We start from the raw sequence: 24,953 nt of genomic DNA, 5'->3' as shown, positions 1-24,953 counted from the left end.
ATTTCCCCGCTGCGCTCAGCTCAACACTGGCTCTGTTCTGCTCGGTGACCGTGCAGAGTCGCCATGCTGAAAGAGCATATGATCATGGCTGGATTTGATTTGTTGCCCTTTACATTGTTCGAAGGGGCGTGGGACCACAGCATTCATCTGTGGATAAGGGCTGAGGAGGAATTTGAATAACTGTTTGGACATGGAGGGCATGGAGGGAGGGGGAGCGGGAGGGATAGAGAAAGGGAAGAGATGAGGAAGGAGAGTTTTCCAGCAGCAAGTATAGCCTATTCGAAAGAACATGTATTGTAGCGTGTGAACTAAACCCTTGCCCAGAGGCGACACAAACTAATTATCTCTGTCACAACAGTGAAAAGTCCAAATGAAAGAAATGGTTTTGGGGATTCAGGTGGTTGGAAATGTAGAGAATTTATGCTTTGGAGAATGAAACCAAAATCTTTTAATGACCTGTAATTGTGTTTAATTAGGCTATGCAATCATCAAAGTTCAAATGTCCAACTTTTTAAATCATTGTCTTCAAATGTGCACAGAAGCACAGGCACATAAAGAAGCACCAACCACATTGCATTATCTTGACCCGAACAGATTTGTTGCAAATTTAAACAAAAACGGGACAGAATGTAGGACAGAGTGAAGAGTGATGGGACTGTGCGGTGAGAGAGTGCGTGTGACGACTTGCACACGACGGCAGTTTGATCAATGAGAATCTATTCCGAATCGAATCCGTCGCTTGCAGATGCATCTAGCCGCTTGTATCAGCCGTCTTGGAAATGTTCATTATGACATTTTGTTGGCAAGCCTTATATTAGACTGAACATGCAGCTCAGTGCAAGAAGCCCACGTCTGTGCGAAGAGGCTAACCATGTCTACAGAAACGCTGGTGCGCTCCTAAATGTGGGCTATGTGGCTTTGGGTTCATTAAAATGCAAGTGCGAAGTCAGAGTCGATCTTCGAGACGGGAAGACGTTTTGTGTTAGGAGAGGACGATCTCCCTCTCTCCCCTTGAAACAAAATGCTCGAAATGACCATTTATTGTAGTTTCCTTGTCGGGAATCGTCAAATATTTTGCATTGCGTGCATCTCTCCCTATCATCTCATGCAGAACACGAACAAGCACATCGACATTGATTTGGATAATGCAATATGCAGCCTGCGCGTATCGGACATACTTCAGCACCTTGGAGAGTTCCAACACGCTCGCGCCTTCACGAGCCCTTTCTAATTATGCAGTATGATTTTTTTTAAACACACACGTATGGTGCGCAGTGCTGGCAAAATATACTACAGAATAAACAACTAAATATGTGTTTTTGTTTTAAGTCGTGTGCAAAATTGAGAAAAAAACAGGGACGACAGTAGATGGTTAAGTGAATGTGAGATCACAAAGTGGCCTGGGCTAAATAGGACAAATATTAAAATGGTCGAATTTGTAAAATATGTAGGCGGTGTGTGTGGGGTGTGGGAGAGAGGGGTGGGGTTGGAGCAAGAAAGAGTCAGTCTGGTCATTGAGGAGATAATTTGACGGGGCTCATAGCGTGTAGATGGCAGGGTGGGAGGGAGAGTGAAAGAGAGAGAGATTCAGTCTGGTCAATGAGGAGAGAATTTGACGGGGCTCATAGCCTGTAGATGGCAGGAGCGTCCTTCTACACTGCTCCTTAATCCTGGAAATTACTAAACTTGAAAATAGAAAGAGGAAGTTAAATACGGGAAGATGCAATGTATCTTCTGATTCAAATGCGATATAATATGCAGAGGGTTTAATTCGGAAGCAAGGTGTCACCAGTGTTTCAGAGGATGACTTATGTCAGTGCAATTACACGAAATTACGATTAAATAACTGCAATTGGTTAGATTAAACGTAGTCTGCACCAATTATCCACTGCAATTTAACTTTGATGCCACTATTCTATTTCAATGGAAAGGATGGCGTCGTTTCTTGAATCGCCATCTCTAACAAACGGAACACACTAAGGCCTACTATATTATGTTTTGTGACATTTTCTGAATTATAGCGTTGTCAGTCAGGAAGTTTAGATAGCACAAAAAAAAACTCTACATGCAATTTATGATTTTCTTTAAGAAAATACTTGTTTTCTTTTTTATTGGCTCAAGATTAGCCTACCATATTATCGTGACTGAGAATATGTTCTATATTTATTTATTTCCGTGGGAATGCACTTGACTCGTGTGGTTCAGTTTTGTTCTTATTTGATGGCTATGTTACCTATCATCTCTACTCATGTGGTGAGATATTTCCACAGAAAACACTGACTATAGAAAATAAAAAATTAAATACACTTCGTTTTAAACAACGTACCAACTCGCGAGGAATCGAGCTGAGAGTTTTGCCCCTGTTGGTGAGATGGTTGAGTCCTCGTCAAGGTTGCTGTGGTATCCCAGCATCGCCGTTCACTTCGAGCTGTGACCGCGCGCCAGCCACAACCGAAGACACACCGCTACCGGCTGAGGAACGGAGGCGATTGAGAAGAGAATAACTAGCTTCATGATTGTGAACATGAAAACAGATGACATAGAGGGGTATAAAATCAGGTCGACGGACATCCTAAAGCTTTTCAAGAGAGGATGTATTAGATGCGGTCCAGTGGACTTTTTACAAGCTAAAAAAATGAGGATTAAAACTGGAGTTATATTTTGGAATCTCGTATTTTTTATGATGGTCACGTGTGTGCGAGGTAAGGAAAATCCTTTGATGTCCTATGTAGTAATGCATGTCTTACTACTTGTGTTTTTGGAGGAGGATGGTGTCTTTTTGTATTGGAAGACCCGGCTGTGCAGTAAAAAGGCATTAAAAAAGGCTAGAGCTAAGGTGAAACATTTACTTGCCAGGCTGCCGGTTCAATGCAGGCATTGAGTGAGAGCTCAATAAATATTCTTGCAGTATGCTCAAGCGGATACGTGAGTTGCTTATGCCTAATAACCGGTGGGTTGTTTAGGGGAGATTACGCACCCCTATCTGCATATATATTTTTATTTTACCAGACCCATTTCCATACTCGTCACTATCCACCTGTTTTATTTGAAATATGATTTCTGTAAATTATTAGAAATGAACCACATTTGTTTCAGAAAATTGAAATGGCAAATGAGAGGTGCAAGCTCCTCGGTTTATACATCAGTGTAAGGCACGTTACAATTTTAGGCTATATAATGAGACTACACAGACAACTACAGACATGTTCCTCATCTTTCTGATTACATTGTGTTTGAGGGAGAGAACATATGGGGGACATATAGGGATGAATATGGGCACATATTCATCTAAAATACTCTTCCTCTTCCAATAACTCCAAGCAACACGATGTCTTTACCCCATACCATCCTTTTGTATATACTGCCACCTTGGCCTGAACTGGAAGACAAGCCTCCCCTAAAGCCAGTAGACTATAGGCTTTGGTGGGCTGTGATTTAACTGTTGCGTGTATGGCACCAAACACAAGCACATCGATGCAGATGCATCATTAATTTGCAACATATTGGATTGATTATCTAAGACCTATTGATATATTCAGGGTTTCTTATAATACTCGTAGAATATATTAAAGATGAGAGGGTTTAGGTCTGTTTGATTCCAAGCATGTATTATGGCTGGAATCATGCTGCGAAGAAGGCATTTTATTTGGTTTATGCTTCTGAGACAATATGTGTTGATGATTCAAGTGCTAAGAAGTTGACGTAATTGAATAGATAGATTTGGACAATAGTGTCTGCTGCATACATTGGTACCATCAGTGGTGGTGGCACTGATTAAGGGTAAACGCTGAACATGGTATTTAGGGGAGTAGCCTATATCGGGTGTCAGCCTTCGCGCGTCAACATCACCTGCCCGCAATTAAATTAGCATAGCCTATACCACTTTCTTTAGCTAATGCTGATGCCCGATGCCCATCTTTCGTGGGCACAAGAACGACAACAATCACATAGGCAACTGTATGCGGGTCGTCTTGTCGTCATCTCTTTCCTGCTAGCCTCTTTTCAGATCAGTCAGACCTTTTCACTGTAGATACCCACTCAGCGTTCTTTGCTAGAAGTCTGATTAATATTCTACTGCGCGCGCTCTGCATCCTGGTCACCCATCGATTCACATCTGAGTCGTCAAGCCCAAGGCCTCAGTAAACTGCATTTATTACGATAGTTAAGAAGACACAAAAATGCCGGTCCGTAACACGTCTCCAGAGGACAACATCATTTATTTAGCTTAGGCCTATACAGTGACGATATTTGGTGAAAAAGTAAGTAGTCTGCCTACTCTGTCTGTGCTTGGTGCTATGGCCGGATGATAAACCGACGCGCGGTGGCGGTGTGATGAGATCCTGACGAAAAATACTTATTATCCAGGACCAGCAACACATACCTCCCTCTCTCTATACATTTTGGATGATGTTCATAATTAGCCTACATTGAATAATTGTTATGGCAAAATGTATTGTTTTGGTTCAGTTCCAGTGAAGACAGACGGATGTTATTTGTAAATGTATACAAACCAAATACTTGCGTCTCAATTTCGATGCCATGATTAAACTCGGAGGAAAAGTTTTACCTTTGAATATAAGTATATCACTACTGCGTACTAATAGCACATCACAGATTAGTATGTGTACCCACAGTTAGTTTACCTGTCCCTAGCAATTCATCAAGTACAGAAGTTCCATTCTACATAGGATTAAATCACCTTACTCTCCATGAAGTCTGAGCCATATAATGAGAAATGATAACACTGAGGAACATTCTCCCAGCCAGAGACCATTCCCCCACGGTGTCATTATATTTGTCGATAGCGTGGGTGAATTCACACAGGTTGGCTAACAGACAAGACCTGGCCATGTTCAATATAATGATATAGATGTAGGATCTTATTTTGAGCCAGTTTTCTACAACATGAAATCCTGAAGCAACAGGAAATGTGGATTATTATGTGGATTAGAATTAATGTACATTTTTGTAGGGGTTGATACATTTTTTGTAAGGTACAATCAAGTCTGAAATTTCAAAGTGGAAATGATAAACTTCAGCAACCTTTTAAAACCCCAAAGACACTATGCGTTTTACATTTCCGGCATAGCTGCAACAGGGTGATCAAATTAAGATCCTACTGTACAGTATGAGGTCAGCAGGTAGGGGTGGATTATTAACATGTGATGAGTACACACACACACACACACACACACACACACACACACACACACACACACACACACACACACACACACACACACACACACACACACACACACACACACACACACACACACACACACACACACACACACACACTGCTCTCTCCCTGCAAATGAAAGAGCTGTTTGAATCACCATGAGCCCAGTTTGCCGTCGTGGCACAGGCAGGTGCAGAGTGCAGTAGTTACAGTCCACAGATGTCTGCAGTAACCTAGATTTATAGATTTATTACATGTCTGTGTGTGTGTGTTTTGGCACCAGAGTGGGTAGGTGACAGTTGTTGTTTGCACCAAGAGCGTATACAAACATTTGAGCATGTCTGCAGAATAGCGTATGTGTAAACACAGGGTATCAACTGACTAATGGATGGTACATTGCACTTCCATTAAAGTGAGCCTCAAGAGATATTGCACAATCTTCACAGCAGTGGATACAAGGACCATTTTCTTTTTAGCTGTATCTTCTTTCACTTGATATTATGGGCATAAAGAAATCCCTAATGCTGTATCTTATTGCAAGGGACCAGAGATATTGATTTCAATTCTTGTAGCAGACACAAAACACCACTTCAATATGAACTCATCTATTATTTTTGTTGTTGGAAGTAATACTTATTACATCAGGTTTGCTTCAATGGTATCTGTCTGCAAATGACTTTGTACTTAGTCAACATGAATCATCGTTGGTCACTCTCAGTCAAGGTCTCTTCTGGGAAATCATTCTTAACCTTTGGACATTGTCCCCTTGTGGCAGTGATGGAGAGGCACATGAGGTTGGCTCGGGGATGGATCCATATTAGTTAAAATGTAATCCACCACCTGAGCAAGTTATTATCTGAAAACACAAGGTTATTGCTGATTTTTTATTAAGTCTGTGTACAGTTGTGTAATTTGATCCAGTCTATGTAGCTGGTACATGTCAGAAGACCTGTAATTCTCTAGGATTATCTTGAATTCTCAAGGATTCTCTAGTCTAAAATTCTCTATAATTTTCAGTTTATCTAGAATTCTCTAAGATTCTAGAGAATCAGAGCTTTTTCATAATGAGTCATCTGATGACTAACCAAACAGTACAACCAGGATGTTATGTAATGTGAGTGGACATCCAGAGTGGAGTTATACCAGCAAAACTGATCTGAAGGGAATGCATGTGGTCAGTTTTGTAGACTGAGACCCAGTGAACTCTGTGTTTGTCTGGGGATAACCTCACACAATGGGAGGTGTTGTATGGGGATTTTGACAATTGGTGCTGGAGACTGTTAAATCAACGTTTCATATCTGTCTACACAACTCAGGTACAAACCCACAACACTGTCTCTCTGGTCTACACGTCTGACTGACATCATGAGATGCTTACCCATACTCAGATTGTTGGAGGTCGTTATCCAGCCTTTTCATCAAGCCTATTTTGTTGTTCAGTGCACAAAATAATGTCACATTTCAAAATGTTTTGTCCAATGACGTCTGCTGTAGTTTTAGCTTCAAATCACATCTGCGTTTTCCATTCTCCCTGTTGGTCATGTAGGTCATTGAAGGTACAATCTCCTTCTCTGTGGGCACTGTGACCATGTTCATTATCGGTAAAGAACAAGAAGGCCCGCTCACTGTTAAAGCTCACAATTCACTGCTTTATTGACAATGTTTTGATACGAAGCAGAGCTTCATTCGGTCATTATGTTAATTATCGGACCATAAATAAATCAGGGACATTCCTGTTGTATTTACCCCGACAGTAAATGGCTTGTCTTTTTTTCTGTTGCTATGCAGATTACAGTCAATCAGTTTTCCAATAAGGGACCCATTAACTAACTATGGTATCATCAATGCAATTTATGTTGTTGCTAAATTAGTTCCAGTATAATGGATAGAGGGTTGCTGTGGGTCTGTGTGCTTTCGAAATTGCTGGTCCTAGTCTATTTACAGGCAAGTGTCCTTTCCTTGGCTCTGATCCTGGATTAGCTGGACTTCCCAGTACTTACAGTAGACCGCTGCCCTTGGTGCCTCTCTGTGACTTTCTTGCATAAGGGGGTAATTTTATTTTATAGGTCTAGTAGCATCTGACACCAGGTATTTCAGCGAGAGACCAATGGTCTGTGTGAGAGAGATGTTTCATCATCACTCACCTCCATCATCAGATCCAGAGCTTGCCAAAGAACGTAAAGACACTGCCACTGGAAAGGGAGTGTAGGGTACAGCGTTGACCTGCTGCTTTTCCATCATGGTGGGTCACGTTTTTACATGGGGTGTTGGTCTTGACTTTGCCTCTGTCATTATTGGGACAGAAAAACCATTGAGCTCAGTTGTTGGGTGATGTATTTCTTTGTTTCACATGGGAGCCTTGTTCTCTACCACTGGGAGCAGAAGTTTGTGTCAAGGGAATAGGTGCTCTTTTAAATCACACCTGTCTCACACATTGGGGTTTGGAGGACCTATCTGATGGCAGAGCAGGTCTACTTTACGTTCCCTATATTCCCCTTTTCCTTGAGATTTGATGGGCCACACTTTCTTTGGATAGTTAGGGTAAGGTTTAGAATAGTGGTCACCAACCGGTCGCGATCGAGGCATTCTACAGAAATGCTTGATCACCACACATTTCTGTAGAAGAGCCAACTATAGTGCCCCTACCGCTGTTTGCACTAGATTCAGAAGCCCTGCGCACCTGTTAGGCAAAGTGTTCCCATTTTGAACTATTTCATGTCTGAAAAGACAAACTCTGCCTATCTGGCGGACTGCGAGATCTGTGTCTAAATTAAGTGTACCTACTGCGCTGACCAATCGGATAGCTCATATCACGACCCTGGGCACAGCAAAGTTTGATACCAGCCTATTTGAGATCTTTTTACTTTTTAAACCATGACCGGAGAGCGACTGTCAAAGAAAACAGCAATGAGCTGCTGTTTTTATGAATGAGTTCATGTAATAGTTTTTATTCAGCACTGTCAACACTGTTTTTATTCAACACTATTACAAAACATGAAATGCGCTTCTCTCTACTTGCTCTCCCGCTGCAGTTGGATTGATATCCCTGCATTTTTATTATTATTAGCAGCTCGTTGTATTTATGTTAATAATGAAGAATATTTCACTTTCTCTGGTCATAGGAACAACATGGATTTGTGCATGAGGCAGACGCGGTGCGACTCGAGTTTCACCACCAGGTGGAATATGGTGTCCCCTCCCTCTGGTCAGTCTCACAGGAGGAAAAGAAGGAGAGAGCAGGTGGAATATGGTGTCCCTTCCCTCTGGTCAGTCTCACAGGAGGAAAAGAAGGAGAGAGCAGGTGGAATATGGTGTCCCCTCCCTCTGGTCAGTCTCACAGGAGGAAAAGAAGGAGAGAGCAGGTGGAATATGGTGTCCCCTCCCTCTGGTCAGTCTCACAGGAGGAAAAGAAGGAGAGAGCAGGTGGAATATGGTGTCCCCTCCCTCTGGTCAGTCTCACAGGAGGAAAAGAAGGAGAGAGCAGGTGGAATATGGTGTCCCCTCCCTCTGGTCAGTCTCACAGGAGGAAAAGAAGGAGAGAGCAGGTGGAATATGGTGTCCCCTCCCTCTGGTCAGTCTCACAGGAGGAAAAGAAGGAGAGAGCAGGTGGAATATGGTGTCCCCTCCCTCTGGTCAGTCTCACAGGAGGAAAAGAAGGAGAGAGCAGGTGGAATATGGTGTCCCCTCCCTCTGGTCAGTCTCACAGGAGGAAAAGAAGGAGAGAGCAGGTGGAATATGGTGTCCCCTCCCTCTGGTCAGTCTCACAGGAGGAAAAGAAGGAGAGAGCAGGTGGAATATGGTGTCCCCTCCCTCTGGTCAGTCTCACAGGAGGAAAAGAAGGAGAGAGCAGGTGGAATATGGTGTCCCCTCCCTCTGGTCAGTCTCACAGGAGGAAAAGAAGGAGAGAGCAGGTGGAATATGGTGTCCCCTCCCTCTGGTCAGTCTCACAGGAGGAAAAGAAGGAGAGAGCAGGGACCGTGAGTGGTGGACCCTTTGCTGCTTTCTCCCGCCTTCCGCTGAGACGAATGTTGTGTACATAACAACTAATAACTCGTAACTCAGAAATCTCCAACTTCTGTGCGTTCAAGACAACCAGGAACTGGGGAAAAACGAACGGTAATCCAACTCCAAGTCGGAGTCTCTAGCATCTTTCGAGAGTTCCGACTTTCAGACCTGAAGATCAAATAAAATCAAATGTTATTAGTCGCATGCGCCGAACACAACAGGTTACAGTGAAATGCTTACTTATGAGCCCCTAACCAACAATGCAGTTAAAAATAAAAGTAACAAGTAATTAAGGGGCATGTCACGTTGGCATGAATGATTGGTAGACAGGTGCAGGAATGCGTAATAAAAAAAATCAAGACCAAATTACGACGTGCCGTGTAAGGGCACGGGGACGAAGACCAAACAAACACCATACAAAACACAAGGTTGAAACCCAAACAAAAGAGTTAGGAGTACCTTGAATAAATAACACGCTCACAATTATTAACACACGGGAAAAGAACCGTAATCATCTGCGCAATCCCAAAGGGCACGAAAGTCCAACACACACAGCACAGGTACTCACACTAACCAACAGCCATAGTAACAATAATTGACCACCCAATGGAAACCAAAGGGCACATACATGCAAATACTAATCAGTCGGAATAAGGGACAGGTGTGCATAATGAAAGTTCCAGAAGGGTCAGTGACAGTACCCCCCCTCAGCGTAACGAAACCGGCCTCGAGGACAATCACAGGAACGCAGTGCGGGTTGATCGGGACCCGATGCAGCTGCCGTAGTTGCAGCGTCGTCAGACGGACCAGTGGCGAACGGACTGCTTGTGGTGGTGTTGGACAGACAAGTTGTCTCTGCTGAAGTGGCATCATCGGACAGACCCGTTGTGGCGACGTATGATGGCCCAGTTGCAGCTGCCAAAGTTGCGGCGGCGGTGCCGGACGTACGTAATGCGTAATGAAAGTTCCAGAGGGATCCGTGACAGAGCAGCAGTAAAATAATAATAGCGAGACAATATACGGAGGGTACCGGTACGGAGTTAATGTGCGGGGGAACCAGTTAGTCGAGGTAATAAACTCAGCAAAAAAAGAAATGTCCCTTTTTCAGGTCCCTGTCTTACGAAGATAATTCTTAAAAATCCAAATAACTTCACAGATCTTCAGTGTTTAAACACTGTTTCCCAATCTTGTTCATTGAAGGTCACAGTTATGAAAACTTAGGACACTAAAGAGGTCTTTCTACTGACTGAAAAACACAAACGGAAAGATGTCCTTCTGTAGCTCAGTTGGTAGAGCATGGCGCTTGTAACGCCAGGGTAGTGGGTTCGATTCCCGGGACCACCCATACGTAGAATGTATGCACACATGACTGTAAGTCGCTTTGGATAAAAGCGTCCGCTAAATGGCATATTATATTATTATATTATTATTATTATATTATCCCTGCTCATCTGCGTGAACGTGCTTTTGGCATGCCTCAAGGAGGCATGAGGACTGCAGATGTGGCCAGGGCAATAAATTGCAATGTCCGTACTGTGAGACGCCTAAGAGAGCGCTACAGTATCAGCACCTGCACAGGAACGGTACATCACACCTGCGGGACAGGTATAGGATGGCAACAACAACTGCCCGAGTTAAACCAGGATCGCACAATCCCTTCATCAGTGCTCAGACTGTCCGCAATAGGCTGAGAGAGGCTGGACTGAGGGCTTGTAGGCCTGTTGTATGGCAGGTCCTCACCAGGCTTCACCGGCAACAACGTAGCCTATGGGCACAAACCCACCATCGCAGGACCAGACAGGACTGGCAAAAAGTGCTCTTAACTGACGAGTCGTGGTTTCGTCTCACCAGGGGTAATGGTCGGATTTGCGTTTATCGTCGAAGGAATGAGCGTTACACCGAGGCCTGTACTCTGGAGCGGGATTGATTTGGAGGTGGAGGGTCCATCATGGTCTGGGGCGGTGTGTCATAGCATAATCGGACTGAGCTTGTTGTCATTGCAATCAATCTCAACGCTGTGCATTACAGGGAAGACATCCTCCTCCCTCATGTGGTACATTTCTTTATTTGCTGAGTTTATGTACATGTAGGTAGAGTTATAAAAGTGACTATGCATAGATGATAACAACAGAGAGTAACAGTAGTGTAAAAGAGGGAGAGGTTGTTGTCCTTTCACCACACGGCCAGGTCTCTGACCTCCCTATAGGCTGGCTCGTTGTTGTCGGTTATCAGGCCTACCACTGTCGTGTCATCAGCAAACTTAGTGATGGTGTAGGAGTTGTGCCTGGCCGTGCAGTCATGAGTGAACAGGGAGTACAGGAGGGGACTGAGCATGAACGCCTGAGGGGCCCCTGTGTAGAGGATCAGCGGATATCATGATTTGACTGATTTCATGCTTTGACCTCGCTATTTTTCCTACTTCTCAGTTGTCTTGAATGCACCATGACCATCAGATGCAGGGACCATCAGTCCAGTAAAATAAAAAAGCTACTTTTGCAAACTATTTCAGATTATGCTCAGCTGTGCCTCGCAAGTACTAAACCAACTGATCTATTTTATTATCAAAGCTCAAGTTATGAAATATAGTATGGTCTGAGAAGAATGCTATTGCCAGGCCAGGCGTATAGCCAATATGCTTTGATAATGTATTAGGCCTGCTTCACAAACCTCATTCATACAGAACTGGTTTTATTAGGTTAAAACTTCTTATGGCTAGGCATCCCTCTAGCGGGACAACTTCTGGTGAAACTGTAGGGTGCACAATTCAAATAAATGATCATAAAAAATATGGATATTTACGTACATACATGTGTCTTAAATCAGTTGAAAGCTTAAATTCTTGTTAACCTTTATAGGGTCGGGGGCAGTATCCTGAATTTCCGCCTGTCTGACGTGCCCGAAGTAAACACCCTGTTACTCAGGCCCAGAGGCTAGGATATGCATATAATTGGTAGAATTGGATGAAAACACAAAATAATGTCTGTGAGTATAACAGAACGTGTATAGCAGGCAAAAACCAGAGGAAAACCCATCCGGAATGATTTTTTTTGAGCTCCCATCAACTTCAAATGTGAAGCTGTTGAAAACTATGACTTCCGCCTCCAAGATTGCAGTTCCTATGGCTTCCATTAGATGTCAACAGTCTTTATACATGGATTCAGGCTTGTTTTTTGAAAAACCAACGAGTAATAGTTGTTTATTCATGGGGAGATGTAAGGCAAAAGTAGTCTCTTTGCGCTCGTGAACGAGGGCGTGCTCGTCGTTATTTTCCTTCCCTATTGAACATATTATTCTCCGTATGAAATATGATCATTTATTTAGATATTAGACTACCTGAGGATTAATTAGAAACATGGTTTGAATTGTTTGGATGAACTTTACCGGTAACTTTTGGGACTTTGTCTGCATGTTGAAACGATGGATTACTGAACTCAATGACGCCTACTAAATATACTTTTTGGGATATAAAAAAGAAGGACTTTATTGTGTAGCTGGGAACCCTTGTGATTGCAAACCGAGGAAGATCTTCAAAGTTAAGTGATTTATTTAATCTCTATTTATAATTTTGTGAAGCCTGTGCTGGTTTGAAAACATGTTGTTGTGAGGCGCTGTCCTCAGATAATCGAATTCCATGCTTTCGCCGTAAAGCCTATTGTAAATCGGAAAACGTGGTTCGATTACCAACATTCTAAGCTAAACAATCATGTATGACACTTGAATTTTTATGAATGTTTAATATTACGATTTTGTATTTTCAATTTGGCCCGCTCAGATTTCACCGGATGTTGTCGAATTTAGCACACTAAGAGGTTTATTCTAACTGCACTGTCTGATTTACAGAAGGCTTTACAGTGAAAGCATGCCATGCGATTGTTTGAGGACGGTGACCTACATCAACATGTTTTTCCACAGGTTTCATAAAATCACAAATAGCGATTAAATATTCACTTACTTTTTGAAAATCTTCCTCTGATTTGTCATCCAAAGGGCCCCAGCTATAACATGTAGTGTAATTTTGTTAGATAAAATCCTTCTTTATAGTTGGCCCCATTGATTTGAGCAATCCACTCGTTCAACATGCAGAGAAAGGAATCCGAAAATCTACACCTAAACTTTGTTTCAACAAGTCAAAATACATTTCTATTTACACCTCAGGTACCCAAAAATGTAATTAAACTATAATATTTCATGCAGAAAGAAGTATGTTCAACAGGAAAGCAATATTAGCAGGTGTGCGTCCTCTTCATCGGTTGCGCAAACACGGATTTCCTAGCTGGTGTTGTTGAACTAAAACTCATATTTCTTACCCATCATTCAAGTTACAATCCTGAAACCTTGAAAAAAGACTGTTGACATCTAGTGGAATCCATAGGAATTGGATTTGGATATGTAAGAGCATGGACTCTCAAAAAAAATTAACATATCTATTGTTTTATCGTCTCATACTTTTAAAAAAAATTCTACAAACTTCAAAGTGTTTTTTATCCAATGGTAACAATTATATGCATACCCTGGCTTCTGGGCCTGAGTAACGGGGAGTTTACTTTGGGCACGTCAATCAGGCGGAAAATCTGAAAAAAGGACCCTAGACCTAACAAGTTTAATGTAAAAAATAATTGTAAGTCATGTTTTTTTTAAATCAAGGCAGTAGATCTCAGATTGCGTTTTGACTGTGAAAGTGATCTTGACTCAGAAAAGGTTGATGACCACTGTTTTAGGATAAGGGTTGGGGTAAGGGTTAAGTTTTAATGTCACGTACACTAGTAAAGTGAAATGCTTTTATTGCAAGCTCGAAACCCAACAATGCAGTAATCAATATCAATATAGTACTAAAAATCACATAAGGTAGAACAAAAACATACAAGAAATAAAAATAAGAACAACATGACAAAGTAAGTAAACTGTATATAGGGTTAGTCCCAGGGTCAATTCCAAAACCATATAGAAGCTGTTTAGGGGCCTGTTAGTATGACTTGATGCACCGGTACCACTTGCCATGTGGAAGCAGAGAGAACATTCTATGGTTTATGTGGATGGAGTCTTTAATGATATTCCAGGCCTTCCTTTCACACCGCCTGATATAGAGGTCCTGGATGGCAGGAAGCTCATCCCCAGTTATGTAGTAGGCTGTCCACACCACCCTTTGTAGCACCATGCGATTGAGGGCAGTGCTGTTGCCATATCAAGCAGTGATGCAGCCAGTCAAGATGTTCTCAATGGAGCAGCTGTAGAACTTTTTGAGGATTTGGAAGGGACAATGGTGTTTAACACTGAGCTGTAGTCAATGAACATCATTCTCACATAGGTATTCCTCTTATCTAGGTGGGTACGGGCAGAGTGGAGTGCAATTGAGATTGCGTCATCTGTGGATTTGTTGGGGCGGTTTGCAAAGTGGAGTGGGTCTAGTGTCTGGGATGATGGGATGGAATTGATGTGTGCCATAACCAGACTTTCAAAGCACTTCATGATTACAGATGTGAGTGCTACAGGGCGGTAGTCATTGTGGCATGAAGCCTTAGAGTTCTTGGGAACAGGAATGATGGTGGTCAGCTAAAAACATGTGGGGATTACAGACTGGAACAATGAGAGGTTGAAAATTACAGTGAATATACCTGCCAGCTGCTCTGCGAATGCTCTGAGAACACACCCTTGACTACCATCCGGCGCCTTGCAAGTGTTGACCTGATTAAAGACCTTACTCAGGTCAGCCTCGGACGCCGAGATCACCCAATCCTCTGGTTCGGTGGGGCCCCTCATGCATGGCACAGTGCTGTTAATTTAGATCACGACTGGGTCTTTCTTTGTAATCCATAATGGACTGTAGCCTCTGCCACATGCAGCAGGCGTCAGAGCCTGTAATATGATTCCACCTTATTCATATACTATCATTTTGCTCGTTTGATGACTCTGTGGAGGTCGTAGTGGGACGTCTTGTACTTGTTCCTGTCCTCAGCCGTAGCGTCATGGTTGTCTGTGATAGCCCTGTCCTTTAGATTAGCACCAATCTCAGTGTTAATCTGGGGCTTTTCATTGGGGAAGCAGCAAACTTTCACTGTGGGGACAATGTCACCAATACATTTCCTAATGAAGCCGGTAACGGAAGTCAATGTTATCAGCAGAGTCTCTAAACATATTCCAAAGCAGTCCTGTAGAATAATCTCTGATTCTGATGACCATTTCTCAACAGAGTGTGTCATGGGTACTTATTGCTTGAGCTTCTGCTTGTAAACAGGAAGCAGGAATACAGAGTCATGATCTTATTTGCCAAATGGGGGACGAGGGAGAGCCTTTTATGCTTGCATTTGGGTAGAGTAACAGTGTAACCCGTTTTCCTGCTTGTTTATAGCTTTGTACAGTTCATTAAATGCCAGTTCGGTAAGTGTTATTTTTCAGTCACAGTCACGATAACAGCTGAAAACTCCCTCTGGAGGTAGAAGGGTAGGCATTTGACCATCAGTTATTCCACCTGTTGTTGATGAAGAGGTTAACCTCTCCACTGACTCCACTGTCCTGTCCGCTCTGTGAATGGAGAATCCATCATGTTGGATAGCCATGGAGTATATCCTGACTGAAAGCCATGTTTCAGAACAGCAGAGAATATTGCATTTATGAGAGTCCCGTTGGTATCAAATCAGCGATCGGAGGTCATCCATCTTATTATTAAGTGACTGTACGTTGGCCAATAGAATGGAGGTTAGATTTTCCGGTTTTCAGTTCGCCTTAATCTCGCCAGGACTCCCCCTCTCTTGCCTGTAAAGCCAGCGTTTCCTCATGTATACCCCCAAAATTGGGTTGGAATCACAGATATAGCCCAGGGCAGATGAGTCGAGATCGAAGTTGAAGCCAGAAATTAGGTAAGTAACTGTCAATCTGATGTCCAAAGGTTTTTGTCAGTTATAAGAAATGATAGCGGTTACATTTCGTGAAAATAAAGTAAAGGTAAACTCCAAAAGAATCACAAAATAGCAAAGTTGGGTCGGAGCTCACAAAACGGCGGCCATACAGTATGGTACCATCTCTTAAACTTCTTATGGGTATAGGGGACGCTTGCGTCCCACTTGGAAAAACCCCAGGGAAAATGCAGTGCGGCAAATTCAAATAATGATATAAAATCAAACATTCATTAAAACACACATGTAAGATACTCAATTTAAGATACACTCATTGTGAATCCAGCCAACGTGATATTTTAAAAAGTTTTTTGGCAAAAGCATAAAAAGCTATTATCTGATGATAGCACAATGTCAACAAAGAGGGTAGCATATTTCAACCCTGCAAGCGCTACACAAAACGCTGAAATAAAATATAAAACATGCATTACCTTTGACGAGCTTCTTTTGTTGGCACTCCAATATGTCCCGTAAACATCACAACTGGTCCTTTTGTTTGATTAATTCCGTCCATATATATCAGGTAGGAGGTAGGAGCAAGAGGTTAATTCCGTCCATATATATCCCAATGTCCATTTATTTGACGCGTTTGATCCAGAAAAAAACAGCTGCCTAAAAACACAACGTTACTACAAAACATTTAAAAAGTTTCCTATAAACTATGCCAAAATATTTCAAACTACTTTTGTAATACAACTTTAGGTATTTTTAAACGTTAATAATCGATCAAATTGTAGACGGGGTTATCTGTGTTCAATACAGCAAGTAAACAAACCATGCTTCTATTTACGTCTTGCGCAACTCTCAATAGTGTAACGTTGTTCCAGGATGTGCTTCCTCTTCATTGCACAAATTAATAACCTCAACCAAATTCCAAAGACTGGTGACATCCAGTGGAAGTGGTAGCTTCAGAGTGTTTTCTATCCACATCTACTAATAATATGCATATCTTATATTCCTGGCATGAGTAGCAGGAAGTTGAAATTGGGCAGGCTATTTATCCAAAAGTGAAAATGCTGCCCCCTATACCTTAAGAGGTTTTAAGGCTAAGGTTAGGGTAAGGGTTAAGTTTAGGGTTAGGATGAGGATGAGGGTTCAGGTAAAGGTTAGGGTTAGACTTAGTAGATTGTTGAAATGTTACTGATAGTCTGTCGATCATCTACAGATGGACTATCCAAATAAAGTGTTACCCTGTCTGTAACACTAGCACTGAATCAATGTGTATAATAACAGCTCAAATCTCTCTTTCCCATCTGGTTGCTATTGTTTCTGTTTACATTGAGAAATATTACCGGCCGGGCTCGATTCGGTCTCACATAGCAAAATCTGAAATGGTGTTTCAAAAAAGTAGGGACTCAGAGCTAGAAAATGGTATACAGTATATTACACTACAGTTGAGGAACATGATGAAAGTAATTTAGCTATGAAAGCTGATACATGTGTAACCCCATATTTGAGAAAATTGCGCGTGAATGTTTTGGTACACCTTTATTTTATTTTTCCATTATTTAACTAGGCAAGTCTGTTAAGAACAAGTTCTTATTTACAATTACGGCCTACCCCGGATGACACTGGGCCAATTGTGCGCCGCCCTATGGGACTCCCAATCATGGCCGGATGTGATTCAGCCTGGATTCAAACCAGGGCATGTAGTGTCGCCTCTTGTACTGAGATGCAGTGTCTTAGACCGCTTCACCACTCGGGGGCTTCTTTGTCTACACCCATTCAGCATTGTTCATACCCTCTTAAATCTTAGCCCCACCTAGAGCTGTTGTGGTGACCGTATTACCGCCACATCAGCGATCACGAGTCATTAAGGCAGTCAAATTGCACGTTACCATTTAGTCACGATAATTAGTCTTCTCCACGCTCTTATGCTGCTGTTAGTCGTTAGTAGCCTACCAAATTTGTTAACTGCCTGGTACTCATCGTTCTATTGTTCCTCTAATCACTCTGACATCAATGCAAATGTTTTCGAAAATCTAATCAAACATTTCATGAGAGCCCATGAGCTCATGTTGCTCAACATTTCCATAGGCTATGCAATTGTGCGAGGAAACAGTGATGGCTTCTACTAAAAAGAGGCGGCTCCAATCAGCTTTCTATAGGCTAGGCTTACTATATTTATTTCTCAACTTTCCTAATATTAAGCACATTGCTTATATTTACAACAGGAGTATAGCCTTCCTGGGCGGCATGAAAATTAACAACGGAGAAAAGAGTTCTCCATTCGCTATTTAAGTGCATAGATGACATGCATTTTTTCCAGCTGCCCTTGTTTCGATACAGGTGCATGATAATGGTCCATTCTAAATCAAAACAAATTTCACACACACTGTATTATTTATTATATGTAAAGACTATATTAAATCAAGAATAGTCTCATGGGTAACACTATTAGCCTATCACTTGTGAATGATATATTATTACTTGTGAATTATGCCCAGCATAAGAAACAATGTTTTATTTTCCAACTTTTTTGAATCATAGTCACACACCTCAGGTAGTCTAGCCCATAGGCCTATATGTTTTAATAAATTTGGTATCACAACTAAAGTGGACAAATAACTTTGTAAAATTAAGCACATTCATCCTCTTTACAAAGGGTGTAGAGCCTAACTGGCATACATTAGCAGTGCATGAGTTTCAAATTTGGGTAGCAAATTTTCACCATAAAAATGCACCTTTATAATGAAAGCATTACATATATAATTGCATTTGTTCTCCGCTAATGGAACATTTGCGCTTATAGCCTACTACCATGTGCGCATTGCTGCTCTTTCTATTGCATCCCACAACTGTCCCAGACTATGTTTGGAATATTTATTTCTCTCACAGAATATAATAGGTAGACTTTTGTACTATGGGGGATAGTAGATTGACATAGGTTAGTGTTGTGGCAGGTAACCCAGTGATTAGAGGATTGGGCCATTAACAAAAGGTTGCTAGATTGAATCCCGGAGCTGATAAGGTACACATCTGTCATTCAGCCCCTGAACAAGGCAGTTAACCAACTGTTCCTAGGTCATCATTGTAAATAAGAACTTGTTCTTAACTGACTTGCCTAGGTAAAAAAAGGTTTAAAAAATTGTGCTTTTGCTGTTCGTAAGGCCTACTCATCTTGTTGGCTGACGAAAAGTAAATGTGGACAGTTCTTCCAATATCTTCAATATGCACCTCGGAATTGGATGAGGATGTGCGCAGTTGCGTCCTGCGATGTGTCTGTCTTCACTTGTTGCCTGTGAGAAAGACCTGATCATATGATGAAGCGCGCAGCACTCAGGGAGGAGGGCACAACAGCCACTCGCCGCAAAAGGCATGGATCTTTTTAGTGTGCATTATGTCCACACAAAGGGGATACCGCTGTGAAATTCTAGCCATTATCAAGTGCTTGTCAAATGATGAATGAGTGACTGATGTAGTGTGTACAGCCTGCACAAAAAAACAAAGCAGTGAAAATGCCTTTCAAACAACTTTAAAAAAAATCATCATTAGAGTCGCATCATGCAGCCTTACAATGCATTATAGCCCAAAGTTTGTAGAACAACTCAAGTTAAATGAATAACTAAAAATGAAGCATATATGGTAGGAATATACATTTTTTATTAACCGCTTAACACAGAACTCCTTCAAAAAAAAAATCCATTAATTTTTATTCAGCTTTGTTCAATTGAGTTCTTCATACTGTAAAATAATGCCATAGAATTCTACGCAAATCTTGTCTGCTAAATGAACTAGTGTAGCCCACAGCCATTTTGGCATAGCCAGAATGCAATCAAACGGCAGAATTTTCGAAGGCATCGTACTCTGCTTCCACCGGGAATTCCACTGATTTCAAAACTCGGTCAACTTGTTCGGTGATGACAACACTGTTTATAGCAGTTTCAGAAGACTCTACAATGTCTGGTTCAATGAAAATGTTTTTACCTAAATCAGTGATTTCCTCATTGTCTGATTCATTTTCAGAGTCAGAGAGAGTCCGAATGTCACGATCGTCCTCCAGAAAGTGGAGAGCATAAGCAACACCTTTGCAGTTCTTTGTGATATCTTTTTTTTAAAGCAGTGTTAGAAAGGATTACCTACACATACTGAGTAGCTCATGTTATAGACCAATCCGAACTCATCTCTCGGCATGTCCAGCCCATCCATTATCTCAGCCATAATGGCTGGCGGGAAGGTCCCTGTCTTTCTACGTGAGTAAACCAACTAGGCTCATAATTTAACAATTCTACGGGTCGATAGTCATTTAGGCAGGTTACCTTAGTGTTCTTGGGCACAGGCACTATGGTGGTCTGCTTAAAACATGTTGGTATTACAGACTCGGAAAGGGAGAGTTTGAAAATGTCAGTGAAGACATTTGCCAGTTGGTCAGTGCATGCTCGCAGTACATGTCCTGGTAATACGTCTGGCCCACGGCTTCGTGAATGTTGACTTGGTTTAAGGTCTTACTCACATCCGCTGCGGAGAGCGTGATCACACAGTCTTCCAGAACAGCTGGTGCTCTCATGCACGTTTTAGTGTTATTTGCCTCGAAAGCAAGCATAGAAGTAGTTTAGCTCGTCTGGTAGGCTTGTGTCACTGGGCAACTCTCAGCTGTGCTTCCCTTTGTAGACTGTAATGGTTTGCAAGTCCTGACACATCCAACGAGCGTCAGAGCTGGTGTAGTATGATTCTATCTTAGTCGTGTATTGACGCTTTGCCTGTTTGATGGTTCGTCGGAGGGAATAGCGGGATTTCTTATAACCTTCCGGGTTAGAGTCCCGCTCCTTGAAAGCGGCAGCTCTAGCCTTTAGCTCAGTGCGACTGTTGCCTGTAATCCATGGCTTCTGGTTGGGGTATGTATGTACGGTCACTGTGGGGATGAAGTCATCGATGCACTTGATGAAGCCAATGACTGATGTGGTGTACTCCTCAATGCCATCGGAGGAATCCCGGAACATATTCCAGTCTGTGCTAGAAAAATAGTCCTGTATCTAAGCATCTGCTTCATCTGACCACTTTTTTCATTGATTTAGCCACAGGTGCTTCCTGCTTTAATTGTTGCTTGTAAGTAGGAATCAGAAGGATATAATTATGGTCAGGTTTGCCAAATGGAGGGCAAGGGAGATCTTTGTATGCGTCTCTGTGTGTGGAGTAAAGGCTACTTTTTTATTTTTTATTTTTATTTCACCTTTATTTAACAAGGTAGGCTAGTTGAGAACAAGTCCTCATTTGCAACTACTAGGAGCGCTGCCTCTGGGTGAGCGTTTTCTTGTTTGCTTATTGCGGAATACACCTCATTCAATGCTGTGCCAGCCTCTGACTGTGGTGGTATGTAAACAGCTACGAAAAATACAGATTAAGACTCTCTAGGTAGGTAGTGTGGTCTACAGTTTATCATGAGATACTCTACCTCAGGCGAGTAATAGCTCGAGACTTCCTTAGATATCGTGCACCAGCTGTTATTTACAAAAATACATAGTCCGCCATCCCTTGTCTTACCAGATGCCACTGTTCTATCCTGCCGGTGCAGTGTATAACCAGCCAGCTGTGTTGATAGTGTCATCGTTCAGCCACGTCTCCTTGAAGCATAAGATATTACAGTTTTGAATGTCAGGTTGGTAGTTTAATCTTCCGCGTAGGTCATCTATTTTATTGTCCAAAGATTGCACGTTTGCTAGCAGAATGGAAGGAAGTGGGGATTTATTCGATCACCTACAAATTCTCAGAAGGCAGCCTGCCCTCTGGCCACTTTTTCTCTGCCTCCTCCGCAAATCAAAGGGATCTGATCTCATTAAAGGAAAAAAGGGATTCTGCCAGTCCCTGGTGAGTAATTGGTGTCCTGATGTCCATCAGTTGTTTTCGGTCATAAGAGATGGTAGCGGCAAAATGTACAAAATAAGTTACAAACAACGCAAATAAACGAACAAAAAAAAACAATTGGTTGGGGGCACGTAAAATGTCTGCCTTCTTCTCTGGTGACATCTTACTGTCGAATCAGCAGGGGATTGGAGGGAGATGGCTGTGTTAGGTTAGGTAATGTAATCTTCTCACCAGGGGGCCGTAGAGGGTAAACACTCTAATGGACTATGTTAATTCCCCTTCGTGAATGTCAGTGATGCGCTGCTGGGGGAATGTGCGACAATGAAATGTTGTCTTATGTGGTCTCAATAAACCATTGGGCAACCATTGGGCCTTTTGTTAATGTGTGTCAGAGAGGGTACAGAGGAAAACTGTTTTGGATATTGCTTTGGTTTGGATGAGACTGTAGTTGGTTACAAATCCCCTGTAATTACAGAGAGAGGCTCTGACATTTTGGGGGAGTCCCGCAGGTTGCCTGAGTGTAATTATCTTGTTGGCTGAGTTGACTTCGGGACTGAGCTGCTATTGGTTTTTCATGAAAGGGACAAACTTAATTTCCGTTTAAGAGCTCACAAGCCGACATTGAAAACAGTTTGCCGAATTGACCTTCGAGGACATTTGATATTTACATGAATTACCCTGCTTATAAATCTGTAATTAGGAATCAGAAGTGCAATTATTTCATTTTCTAAATACTGTCTCCCCTAATCATATTTTTATGGCTCCAACATTTTTTCAGTGTCCGGCAGTGAGGCTGGCGTCCCTCAAAAAGCCCTGGATGTGAACAATGAGGCTAGCATCTCTCAAAAAGCCCTGGATGTGAATGGCTATCCACTCCTTGGGGATGAATGGCCATTTGTGTAGATACGGTCCTATTTATTTCCTATTTATTTGTATTTATTTGTTTGTTCATCTGTCCATCTATCCATCCATCCATTCATTCATTTATTAATTACAGATTGAATACAGTAAATCCACTTACATCTATAGAGGCTGGTTACAGTGTCAGACATTGTTAGGGGGGGAATCCCTTTGAATCCTAAATGTCATTCCTATGGTGTGTTTTCATCTGAGCCCTAATACAAATGTAATGTTGCGTTCAGCATTGATGGGGTGATTTTCAAACTCTGTTTAAAATGTCAAGTGTTCCAGCTGGAGAAGCCGTGCTTTTACCCTTTTAGAGCACATCCAGCCATTCCCACTACTACTCCTTTCTGTCTCTGCCTTTCTCCCCTTTCCTCCCCCCAAATTGTATGTCAATTCCATTGCCTTTACCTCTCTCTCTACTGAAGCAGCTTGTTCTGCATGCCTGGGGAGCTCCAGTCTGGTCTGCCTGGTATTGATCCGTGTTTCTGGTGTAATGACTGTGTCATGCTGCATTGCTTTCATGTCAGACAACCCATGCTTTTTGCACTTCATTACCTTTCATTGGGCCCGTCAAAATTTCTGGTCCCTTTTTTCCCCTCTCCCAAAGCACAAATGAATGAATGAATTAACAAATGGTGTAGTTTCCTAGTACAGTCTCAATGCGGCATAACAGCAGGACATCCAGACATATAATTCAGCCCCTGATGATCTTAACTGGGTAGCACCCTAACAGGAATTCTTATTTTCTTCCTGAATGCCCTTTCACAGATTAAGTTGTGCATTGCTCCATAATGCATTCACTTTGTGTGAGCTCAGAGGCCAAAAAGAAGGTTCCTCCTGTTGAGTTCGCTCTCATGTTTCATTCATGAGCAACTATGAATGTGTAATGGGCAGATTGGGAGGCGATGACAAGCAACAAATGATTTCAGTTTTATAAGATTGCCAAATCCCCCTAGTTTAGGACCAACTCGCTGCTCAGTCCAAAAAGTACTACAAAAACGTGTCTGCTGGGGTTGAAGATGTTTAGTGTGTGTGTCCGTGTGTTTGTACACATGTGTGTGGAGATTGAGGGTGTACAGAAAATCATTTGGCCTAAGAGGAGGGATCCAAAGGGCAAAAAGTGGTTTAATCAACCTTTTTTCCATGTTATTTCAACCAAAAACATCAATGTGATGACATTGAAACAACATGGGAAAATAATTGGATTTGCAAAAAGTAATCAATGTAAAGGCATTTCGTCTTTTTTTCATCCAACTTTGAACCTAAACCCGATTACATTTTGACATTTTTTGTTGGTTTCACGTTGATTTACTTCCGGCGCCGACTGAGATGGCCGCCTCGCTCGCGTTCCTAGGAAACCATGCAGTTTTTTGTTTTTTTACGTGTTATTTCTTACATTAGTACCCCAGGTCATCTTAGGTTTCATTACATACAGTCGAGAAGAACTACTGAATATAAGATCAGCGTCAACTCACCATCAGTACGACCAAGAATATGTTTTCCGCGACGCGGATCCTGTGTTCTGCCTTACAAACAGGACAACGGAATGGATCGCTTGCAGCGACCCAAGGAAACGACTACGAAAAAGAGGGAAACGCGGCGGTGTTCTGGTCAGACTCCGAAAAAGGGCACATCGCGCACCACTTCCCAGTATTCTTCTTGCCAATGTCCAGTCTCTCGACAACAAGGTTGATGAAATCCGAGCAAGGGTGGCATTCCAGAGGGACATCAGAGACTGTAACGTTCTTTGCTTTACGGAAACATGGCTTACTGGGAAGACGCTATCCAGGGCGGTGCAGCCAACGGGTTTCTCCACGCATCGCGCGGACAGAAACAAACATCTCTCTGGTAAGAAGAGTGGCGGGGGCGTATGCCTCATGACTAACGGGACATGGTGTGATGAAGGAAACATACAGGAACTCAAATCCTTCTGTTCACCTGATTTAGAATTCCTCACAATCAAATGTAGACCGCATTATCTTCCAAGAGAATTCTCTTCGATTATAATCACAGCCGTATATATCCCCCAAGCAGACACATCGATGGCTCTGAACGAACTTTATTTAACTCTTTGCAAACTGGAAAACATTTATCCGGAGGCTGCATTCATTGTAGCTGGGGATTTTAACAAAGCCAATCTGAAAACAAGACTCCTAAATTTTATCAGC

General features: G+C 42.2%; 1 protein-coding gene across 1 annotated transcript in view; it reads left to right on the top strand.

Moving 5' to 3' along the window:
* The first annotated feature begins 2,408 nt into the window (after nt 1–2,408).
* The window catches only part of LOC118397653 (CUB and sushi domain-containing protein 3-like), a 660,396-nt gene continuing 637,851 nt past the window's right edge, over nt 2,409–24,953 (top strand). The window contains exon 1 of the mRNA XM_052470057.1: nt 2,409–2,702. Coding sequence (XP_052326017.1) covers nt 2,513–2,702 — 190 coding nt within the window. The 5' untranslated portion in view covers nt 2,409–2,512. The remainder of the gene's footprint in view (nt 2,703–24,953) is intronic.

This window comes from Oncorhynchus keta, chromosome 19 (genome assembly GCF_023373465.1).
Source record: "Oncorhynchus keta strain PuntledgeMale-10-30-2019 chromosome 19, Oket_V2, whole genome shotgun sequence".
Lineage (NCBI taxonomy): Eukaryota > Metazoa > Chordata > Actinopteri > Salmoniformes > Salmonidae > Oncorhynchus > Oncorhynchus keta.
This window is presented reverse-complemented; position numbering and strand designations above follow the sequence as displayed.